The 11,314-nt window shown below is 43.6% G+C and overlaps 1 protein-coding gene across 8 annotated transcripts in view; it reads right to left on the bottom strand.

Annotated features, from left to right (window-relative positions):
* Positions 1-304: 304 nt before the first annotated feature.
* The window catches only part of LOC137430304 (contactin-associated protein-like 2), a 131,557-nt gene continuing 120,547 nt past the window's right edge, over positions 305-11,314 (bottom strand). For all 8 annotated transcript variants that reach the window (XM_068121084.2, XM_078780549.1, XM_078780548.1 and 5 more), the window contains one exon: positions 305-1,602. In XM_068121084.2, coding sequence (XP_067977185.1) covers positions 1,427-1,602 — 176 coding nt within the window. In that variant the 3' untranslated portion in view covers positions 305-1,426. The remainder of the gene's footprint in view (positions 1,603-11,314) is intronic.

The raw sequence follows: 11,314 nt of genomic DNA, 5'->3' as shown, positions 1-11,314 counted from the left end.
CCACAGATCTTCCGTTGTCCCTGTTCTCTGCTGTTGTACTTCCCTCTCTCCCCCTATTGTATGTTTTGTGTGTCCATTTTTTTTTGTGATTGATGTTAGCTCTTACACGAGCCTCGATCTTGTATACAAAAAATAAAAAGGTGAGCGTCAAGGGTATTGCACCCCTACGATTCATTTTTCAAAGTGTTTTTTATCCGTACATAGCCCTTGACCTTCCTCTGGGTGAAAGAGGAGACCCTGCAAAGGTTGGCTGCACAGATTCCTTCATGATCCGAATGCATAAACGAACACACAAACAAATGAAAAAACTTTCTTCTTTATATATTAGATAAGAAGTTTTTTATTTTCATTTCAAAGGACTTCTCCAATACAACTGGAAAAAGTAAAATGCACCATTTTATTGCAATATAATATAACAGGCTCATAAAGGGGGTTACAGGTTACCAGTCAAAGGATGGAGGGGAGAGGTCAGGAGTGGCATTCCCAAACAGAATGTTAGCATGTCGAATACAAGAAATGAACGTCCAATTTAAAATACTGACAAATAAACAAAACTACAACCTGATCAAAATTAATAGAAAAAAAAAAGTTGATTGTAGTGTGCTTCCGATTGTTGCAGAATTCAAACAGTGCAGTTAGAAAGCATACTGGTTCGCACATGTTGAAAGCATTTGCTGTCCTTAACATCCGGTGTCATTAACCCGAACAACTTAAACTCCTCGTCCTCCTCCCTCCTCCACAATTGCACACCCAGAGGCACTTCAGCATAGAGCCATTTTAAAATGAGACTTCAATGGAGCCAGAGAACCAAAAAAAAAACAAAGTTGTAAGAAAATAGCACATTAATGGTATAATTATGGCATACATGTTGTCCAACCATTAATCTGTAGCTTATTAACAAATGTAATTTCCAATTTAGTTGAAAAAAAATTCTGATTACAAGTACCTCCAAATATTTATTTGAACTTCAGATTGTGTAACAAATGAGGCATGGTTTTCTCGACAAAATTATGATAAATTAGTATTGGTTCAGCAACATTGAGGAAAAAAAAAAAATTATAAATAAAACTTTCCTCAATAATATTACCATGTAAACTTAACCAGTGTGTATTTAAAGAACAACCCATGCTAGTATTTGTATAAATGAAAAATATTTTTTGGCTTCAGATTGGTTGTAGGTATTTTGCACACCGATGTTCAAACAAAATGAAAAGGTAACAAAGATATAGTGCATGCATTTACATTAAATGAAAATCTAAATATATGCTTTTGTATAAAAAAAAAATCCTTTAAAAACCTAATGAAAGTAACAGACAAAATAAAAGCAACAAGTATAGTGTGAACAAACATGTAAAACAGTTAAAGAAAAAACAAATTAAAACTACTTGGGTTAATGAACCAGGATGCCTTTTTACAAGGCCAATGATCAAACAAAGTATTCCTTGCTGGACTGGCTTGGTTCAGAGTCTGGGATAAGTGGAGGTAGTGTGAGAGGGGAGCCTTTGTCCTCTCGAGTACGATAGGCACCACGGTGGTGAAAACAATAGCGCAATCCCAGCACAAGCAGGCAAAGAAGGATAAGGACTGCAACCACCACTACACCTGAAAGAAAGAGAAAACCAAAATTAAATCCACACAGTGGCTTCAGTTCCCAGCTAGAGTTGGGAGTTTCTACACAAGTAACAATCGTGCAGCTCAATCAAAAATACTACAGTTTTTACATGACATATAGTACAATTGCACATGATCATAGTCTCCAGTCAAGCACAAACCAGTGACTAACACTCGATCCAAACAAAGCCAAAGGAAATCTGAAGCAACAAACCTGGGCAGTATATAATCAGCAGAGGCCTACAGGCCTAATGTATTAGGCCCATCACAAAGCCAAGATGGCGGCCATATAATTTCCTCTCGGTGCTATTGTGGGTGGATTCAAGCGGCAGATGTGGGTGTGGTCTGGCAGCTGTCTGACCAATGGGTGCACATTTCAAAAAAATTGACCTCCACCAAGAACCCCAACAACACCAACAGCAACTCAAAGCTCTTGTAGAGTTGCGACATGTTGCAGGTAAAAACAGTAAGGAAGTCACGGACCACTTCGACTGCACCTCCACATACATGATCGATGGAATCGCATGCATTTTCTGCAAGAAGCTCTACCTAAGCCATACTGAGCAATCCCTTCCATGAACATTTGCTCAATTTACAAACCAACAGCACAGACCCTTGTTCGACACTTCAACCTTCCAGCACATCATTTCAGTCATAGGCTAGTTTCCGGTATGTCTCTCCATTTCAGCACCACGGACAGTCACAAGTGCAAAGCCTTTACAGGATTGGCACGTTGGCTCCCCAAGGGATCAACGAGTGCTTTTCATTCACTTAAGCCAGGCATAGGCAACCTTTGCCGAGTCGCAGGCAACACCAATATTTTGGAATGTGCCGGTGAGCCGCATTCTCAAGGATAAACCCCACCCATCAAAATAATGAGCCAAAATAATGTTATCTCAGCACATGAGCAGGTGTGGTAGGTATAATGAACTCACAATTCAAGAGGCACGAATGATATTTCACAGAACTCCAGCACACCAGCAAATAATTTACGCACAAAAACCTGGTAAATTGATCAATTGCTCCCGCGATTAAGCAGAGCCTGTGGGTCTATCACAATGCGATCACAGACAGGTTGGTGATCTCTCGTTCTTCTACAGACTCCTTTCTGATCTTTCACACTCTGTTCTTTCCGTGCAGCAGTCTGTATCTATGTTGACCACCCTAGGCATCCCATCCTGCCCCTCATTCCTCTCCACACCCATCGTTTGTCCAAGTCTGCCTTTATCTTGGTCTTTGGCTCTGCTGTTGGTGTCGTCCCCGTCCCCCCCGTCCCCCCCCCCCATCCCCCCTCCTCCTCTCTGCTATTCCTTTTGTCCTGTTGCATCATGATTTGTTCAGTGCACTAGTATTGGCTCTTCCACGAGCCTCAACAATGTATACAAAAGAGTGCAAATTTGAACACATTGCTTCAGAAAGCGGATGGAGAATTGAGACACCATCACTGTTAGCAATGGTGACTTGTATGCGAGTCCAAGCAGAGACTTCCAAGTTCCTGAAGTCCCTCTTTAATTGAGTTTACTGGGATACCTGAGTTTGGATGCCTTTCACAAGGCATTGGAGAGATGTCTCAATTCGCAACTCTCGGGCGCAACTCTCAATTTCAGAGCAAGGTCCTCTTGTAGTTCTATCAGTTCCATCTGTAGATGAGCTGGAGAACCTTCAGCATTAACATGGAATGATGTAGAGGAGATGCTCAGGCTGGTTTATTTTCTTCCAAAAGCAGCAAAACGAGATCGGAATTCCTGGGTAAAGCCATAAAGCTCAGTAGCAAATCTGTTTCCTTTGCCTGGGAGTCCATCCCCAAGGACCTTTTATAGAGTTTGGAAGTGACATGCATCATCTCGCCATAGCTGCATTTTCCACAACCGTACTTTGTTTTGAAAATATTTTATGTAGTTCTACAACTTGTGAACCAGTGAGCCTATTTTCTGCAACTTTATGTTCAACTCATTCAAATGTCATATCGACGAGGAATGCCAAATCGGCCATCTACTCTTCATCTTGTAATTGCAGCATCAGTTCCCTTTCATGTCCATGAAGGTTGATACCTCGTTCATGAGATCGTACAATCGTTTCAACATTTCACCCTTACTGAGCCAACGTTCATCGGAAGGATAGACGAGATCTTCCTCATTCTAATCCAGGTCATCAAGGAAATATCAGAACCGATGACGTTTCAATGCCCGAGGCTCGATGAAATTGATGCAGGTAATGGACTGGAGCAATAACATGCTTGAGATCAGGGCCTTGGTGCTGAGGTTCTCATGGTGACAACACAGTGGAACACAGTCACTTCTGCAGAGTCCAAGCCCTGAATAGTGACGTCAGCTTTAATCTACGTAACTAGGCTGGTGTTTTGGCCCATCATAGTCTTCATCCAGTCAGTTGAAATACCATTCAGTTTCTCCCACTTGAGCTCTAAGCGGTCAAACGCAGCTTTCACCTCTGAGAAAAGATCTACGATTGTCCCTTTCATCGATTGAACAGCTACTAGTTCCTCAATGACACCGAAATCATCGACTCTTCGAATAAAGATGGTCAGGTGGGCTGCATCCATTTTTAATCAGTGCTTTTGTCAACAGCTATGGAAAAAGCCTGGTGTTGGGCTAGCGGCTAGGGTGCCAGCTGAGGATCCTAGGATCCTGGGTTCGAATCCCGGTCGATCACTGAATTAACGCCAGGGGGGTTGACTCAGCCTGTCATCCTTCCGAGGTCGGCAAATTGAGTACCAGTTCACTGGTAATTCACTGTTTGTCGTAAAAAGGCGACAAAAAGGGTTGGCGGCAGGAAGGGCATCCGGCCATAAAACATTGCTTCAAAAAGGGGACCGAAAAACAACAACAACCACGGTCCCCGAAAAAGGCCAACCCCCGCTTGCGGGGAAAAATGGCCTCTAAAGTTTTTTTTTTTTGGTTTTTTTAATGGAAAAAGCGCTGAGCTTCGATGCCGGCTTGCCCAATGAACACATGATGTTCTCTGGGCATAACAATCACGGGGAAGAACCTTCTGTTCAATTAAGAGGTACTCTTCCATCCATTATTCTTGGAACACTCGGCCTGTGTCGCCTATCTTCCTAACCTTACTCGAGGTCACCATGATCAGATGCAGCTTCATAATGACCGCAGGCTCGTAATTGACGAAATGGGTGACGCAGCTAGACAGAGTTGTTGGTGAGACCCTGGGCACGGGATTCAGTATGATCCCCACTGCGTGGGCTGCATTGAATATCATTTGTAAATTGCTGCATGGACCACACAAAAGCATGCCAGGTGCTTTTGTATGCCAGGCATGGGCGACCAGGAATTGACAACCTTATCCGGATCTTCACCAAAATATAATCAGTTTGTCCGTGTCACACACCCAACCAGTCCACCAACTTTTGTCCAAATCCGTCCACAACCTCTTGAGATATCCTGTTCACAGAGAGACAAACAAACAGATAGGGGTGAAAACATAACCTAGAGAGTTTGGAGGTAACTAGAGAGTCCATAGAACACGATACCCCATGCATTAATCAAGTACATACAGGAGGGCTTTGCCTTTTGCGGGAGCTACATTCTTGAAAATCACCATGAAAGGCAAATCCGCAAACTTAGGGGGTAATTGGGAAAATAGCATTGAGGACCTCAGCTTTAAAATTTGTCCAAATTCTACCCTTTTAAAATTACCAAGTTTATGCATTTTTGTGCTATTTATTTTCAAGAATAAAAGTTAAGAACATAAAATAAATTATTATTATTGTAGACATGCAGCTTGAGGCTGCTGGTTACATCATTGCTGGGAGCACTCATTTTTCCGACCTCGGAAGGACGACAGGCTTCGTCAACCCACGTGGTGTTGGTATTTTTCAAAGCTCAGGCTCAAATTCAAGACCCTAAGATCTGAAGCAAACCACCTTTACCGTTTATTATGCTTATTTTCCTGTATTAAGAAGATAAAATAAGTTTATTTTCTTGAGTTATTAAAATCATGAAATTTACTTTTAATACTAATCTTTCTATAATTCACCAAATGTCTGTCCGTCCGTTCACAGGTACCGCAAAAACGGCTGAACCGATCACAACGAAATTTTGGGTGGGTAATCCGGGGACCCCGTGGAGTAAAATAGGCTATATTGTTTTCCCAATTTTTCAAATTTCCCAGTTTTTCCAAACACGATGGAATAATATTTACCGATATGAACAGTGATGTGGCTTTTATTGAAATTCTACAAATACTGTTTAGATTTTGAAGATTTGCGTGTGATATGATTTAACGGATGTTTATATAAATCGTTTAAAATAAAAGCGGTCCCCTTGTGTTTTATACTTCTCCCACCCCCCCCCCCCCTTCCCACGCCTCCTGCCCCCAAGCCCTCTCCCTCCCACACTTCTCCCTGCTCTCAAATGTTGTGGTTGTGTGCTTCCCCTTCTCTCCCCATCTTGTCTTCCGCTCCCTCTTTTTGTATATTTTGTTTGTCTGGTTGATTTGTTTGTGAAATAAATGTTAGCTCTTTCACGAGCCTCGATTCAGTGTACAAAAAAAAAAAAAAGCCTTCAATTTCTGATATTTTGCCTTTTCATTTGGGCTTACCAATTGGAGCCCTGCCCATAGGGCAGGTACCGTTGCTAGTGATGACAAATTTGAACCAATAATGTGATGGTGATGTTGATGGTGACGATTCGGACAAGTTGGTGGAGATGATGGTGTTGATGGTGTTGATGTTGGAGGGTGTGAGAGGTTATTGTGTTAACAACCCATGCTAATTAGGTGAATAAAACCACAAATATTGCATCAATATAAGATTCATTGCGATAAAGCAAATCCACACAGGGGAAATCCACAAACAGCATGGTGCTCCTTCCTGTATTGAATTTTAATAAAATAATGATTTTAAAGATCGTTAAAAAAAAAAAAAAAAAAAAAAAAAATCAGGAAGTTTAGTGCCACTGAACCAATCTTATACACTATAATAAGACGACGTTTAGTCACAATTTCGGATATGGAGGCTTGCTTGATCACCACAGAATGCGTCATCAATCAGCAAAGTACATAACTATATTAGTGGCCTCTTCTTCACTCGATATGCACACTAGCACATGCCACGCCCCTCATGCTATATCGATATACAGTATAGCATGGTTTTTGGAAGTGTTATGAAGGCGATTTGTGTGTGATTATATAGTGCTCAAGTATATGATAATTAAATTTCATCAAAGATTTAAAGAGGTTTAAAGGTGTGTATTTAAGCGCCTTTGGGCTTCATGAAAAGCGCTATACAAAATAAATGAATTATTATTATTATTATTGTTACGTGCCCCTACCCAAACCCCGGTCACGGTGTACCTCCGAGCCCCGAGCGGAGTCACGGCAGAAAGATATGTTATTCTGTGTGTCAAAGATCAATGGTGAAACCACACCAATTGTTGCCAACAAACAAGTATTGTATTAAGGTCACACAAGAATAATAGCACAAAAACAATAGTAATCAATTGTACAACCAATATATCATTCCTATGATGGTACCATCTGTTTCGTACAATATAACTCACTGTGCTCCAAGTGAGCGAAAATAACATTCCCAATGTCTGTCCCGGCTTCAAGCCAAAGTCGATCCACGCTCCAGTGATCGTCAGAACGATATCGCATCGAGACCAGAATCCCGCTCGGTTGACAGTCACACTGCCAAAGATGGGCAAAGGTACCCTCAAGAGGCGACTGGGAAATCACACCTTCGGGCATGGATGTTCAACGGCTCCCCACACGACGAACCGCAAATTCCCACTCGAAATCCACGTTACACATGCAAACCAGGCTAACGGCTGGATGCGTTGAAATGGTTGGAGCGAGGTGAAAAACCAGGAGCGATGCAAAATCGGGCACGAGGCAAAATGGCCAATGGGCCCGTACTCGAGGCCTAACGGCACTCCAATGATTCTCTTCGGAATCAACCGCAAAACCTGACACGCAGGTTTATCTGTCACAGCGATAACAACTCTGTCGCAGGAATCCCTTTCCCAGGAAACCCAAAGTTCACGTGTGACACCCGTTCGCCAGCATTTGCTCAAGACCTCAAAGCAGCTCGGCTCCTTCCCGACCTCACTCGCGACACCTCCTTTTCCTCTTCTTCTTCCTCTTCTTCGTCCGGTTCCCGATCCGGTTTCTTTTTAAAACATTAATTTTTTTTACCTTTTGAAAACAGTCATCTCCAATTCACTTAAACGATAACAATAATAGTACATGGAACCAAAAATGTTTACAGTGGATGAGAACCACAACAACGGAAGTGACGAATCCGTAACAGTATATAAATAAATTCTGGATTTTACCACCATTGACTCCAGTGTCTATTACATCACCCTATCTAATACATCACACATTAGTTATTTGTGCCTGTTGTTTGTGTCCTTTATGACGTCCTAAAAAAGAATAAGATTCTTGTTTGGAATGATTTTAATTTGATCTCAAAATATGAGTAATTTGAGTAAAAAATATGATCTCACCCCTCACTGAGGATGTGCGATTGGGACAAATTCAGAGCCAGGGTACGGTAAAACAGCAGCCATGTCTTTCTATTCATATTCCGATTCATGTTCAAAATATAACATTAAATTTAAATAAGCTCTTCCTCTATCATAAACCGATAACAGATGGACAGCTAGATGGACAAATGTGAACCAATCGTTTAACCCCGCTTCTCACTTCTCGCGCATAAGGTAACAACCACAGCCACGGCGACAGCAACAACTATATTTACGTGTTATAAAAGACCATTTTTCACATGGTACATTTCATTTTACATCCTCAATGAGACTCACAGATCAACATGTGATAACATCTCTTCAGACGATCTGTTAACATAGGCCGACTGAGCCAGGTCGAAAACCCCCAGAAATGGCCGAAACGATATTTCAGGTTATGGTGTTCAATCATTATCTTTAAACTGCGTTCTGTACTATTACATTCCCCAAACACCGTTCCAACAAAAGCCCAAACTGGCTGTGGGACGTGCAGGAGGGAAATGTTTCTTACATTTAAAAAGGAGCTTATTTACAAAATAAATACGGGCACAAAGATAGACAGGGCACTATAAATATACAGCACTGATTTGTTGCTTGACAGACAGATAAGAATGAAAGGAACATGATCTTGCATGCAAAATGAATGGCAATAACCTGCTAATGGTCACAGCTGACTCCGCACGTGAAAAAGCTGAATGCCTCAACTCTGTGTTTGCCTCTAAATCTTGTGTCCCAAACCCATCCCTCTCTGTACCCACCATACCCAGTCGTACCCTGCTGCTCCTGGACTCCGTGTCCTTTCCTCCTGACAAGGTGGAAAAGTTTCTGTCAACCCTCGACTCTGATTCTGCAACTGGACCCGACGGCATCAGCCCATGGGTCCTAAAATCCTGCTCTGCTGCTCTATCTCACCCTCTCTCTGTTCTCTTCACCCTCTCTTTTGCTCAAGGTCAACTGCCATCTGCTTGGAAATCAGCCAACATCACCGCTTTGCACAAAAAAGGTGCAAAAACAGATCCTAGCAACTACAGACCAATCAGCCTTCTCCCAATTATCAGCAAAGTCATGGAATCCATCATTGCTTCGGATATGAAATCTTTCCTCTTCTCCAATGGCTTGATCTCCGATCATCAATTTGGTTTCAGACCAGGTCACTCTACTCTGGACATGCTGCTTCTGCTGTCTCAACAATGGATGGAGGTCCTCAATGCCAAACAGGAAATTAGAGCTGTCTCCCTCGACATATCACGTGCCTTCGACACGGTCTGGCACCCCGCTCTGCTCACCAAACTCTCCTCCTTTGGTATCCATGGAAATCTCCACGCATGGCTGGCGGACTTCCTCTCTAGTCGTCGTCAACGTGTGGCCCTGAATGGGTTTCTCTCATCTCCTCTTCCTGTTCAGGCTGGAGTTCCCCAAGGCAGTGTTCTGGGCCCCGTGCTTTTTCTGGTCTTCATCAATGATCTCTCTGACTCTCTCGAAAATCCTCTCTATCTCTTTGCTGATGACTCCACTCTCTGCCGCTCCATTCCTCTTCCCTCAGATCGGCAGTCTGCTGCCTCCTCACTCTCTGAAGACCTGGACAAAATCACAGACTGGTCAAACAAGTGGAACATGTCTTTCAATCCTGACAAATCTCACACTCTTACTATGTCTCTCCGAAAAGATCGACTGGACAACCCTCCCATCTACTTTCTCAACAATCCTCTCCAAGAAGTTCTGTCGCTCAAGATTTTGGGTCTCACTATCTGCCATGATCTTTCTTGGGAAAACCACATTTCCAAGCTGGCCTCCAAAGCCAGTCGCCGACTGGGCATCCTCCGTCGTGCGAAGTCCTTCCTCGGCACACCTGAGCTCCTCACCACATACAAGGCTTTCATCCGCAGCTCAATGGAATACTGTTCTCCCCTATGGGCTGGTGCTCCTGCCTCACACCTAGCTCGGCTTCACGCTGTTGAAACCAAAGCTTTCAGAATTATTGGAATCTCCCGCGATGAAGCTATCTCTGAGGGCCTTTCACTCACTCACCGCAGGCAGGTAGGTGGTCTTTCTGTCTTCTACCGACTCCTCTCCGGCCTTGCACCCCCAGCTCTCTCTGTGCTCTGACCCCCAAATATTCCTACAGGTCGCACAAGATCTGCCAGCAACCCTCTGATGGTTAAACTGCCGAAATCTCGGCTCTCTGCTCACCTTCACTCTTTCATTCCTCTTTTCTCCCGCCTCTGGAACAAACTCCCTCACTCCCTTCAATCCCACTCTTCCCTCCAGGTCTTTAAAACAGCTGTTCACCACCATCTCTTATCTTCCCCCATCCAAAACCTTGATCTTTTCTACCCCCGCTAATTCACCCCAGATCCACCTTGTTTGAAATTCCAACTTCTTTCCTGGAAGTCCTGGCAGTGTCCATATGTTTTATACCTCTCCCACCGCCCCCTTCCCATGCCCCCCCCCCCCCCCCCAAAGCCCTCGCCCTCTCTCAGATCTCTCGATGTCTCCATGTCTCTCGGTCCCTGCTCTCAAATGTTGTGTTTGTGGCCTTCCCCCTCTCTCCCCATCTTGTCTACCGCTCCCGATGTTATATGTTTTATGTGTCGGTTTGTCTTTCTGTGTGATTAATGTTCGCTCTTTCACGAGCCTCGATCTTGTATACAAAAAAAACAAAAAAAAACAAACAAACAAAAAAAACAATGGTGCCAAAATACCATACTTGCACAACAAAGGGGAAGTGAACGGCCAAGGACTTATGCAGGCATGAGCTGGTTGGGGCTGCAAGACTGCAATGGTTGTGCCTGCAGTGCGGCTTATAAAGCGAAGGTGAACAGGTGCAATGGCGATGTTGGGTGATATGCTCCCAACACTCCTCAGCCTTTTAATGGTGAGCAACGGAAGGAGAGAGACAGAGACGGAGAGAGAGGTCCCTATTGTGAGTTCACACTGCCCACAGATGGTCCCTATTGGCCACTCCAATGGATGGAGACTGCGCTTTCCCACAGTGTTTGTCCCACTCCACATCCAGGACCTCCCCCAACACAACACAAGGCCACATATCCTGTGGTCCTTTTGTGAGGCACAGCAGAACCCCATGCCTGCTATTGGTGCTTGAAAGTGTCCATTGTGTCCCACAAATCACTATTTCTGCCTTTGTGGCCACAATTCCTGCACTCAGCCTCACAGGTGGTTTTACACAACACAACCAATTA

This window comes from Myxine glutinosa, chromosome 6 (genome assembly GCF_964187855.1).
Source record: "Myxine glutinosa chromosome 6, kmMyxGlut1.1, whole genome shotgun sequence".
NCBI lineage: Eukaryota > Metazoa > Chordata > Myxini > Myxiniformes > Myxinidae > Myxine > Myxine glutinosa.
This window is presented reverse-complemented; position numbering and strand designations above follow the sequence as displayed.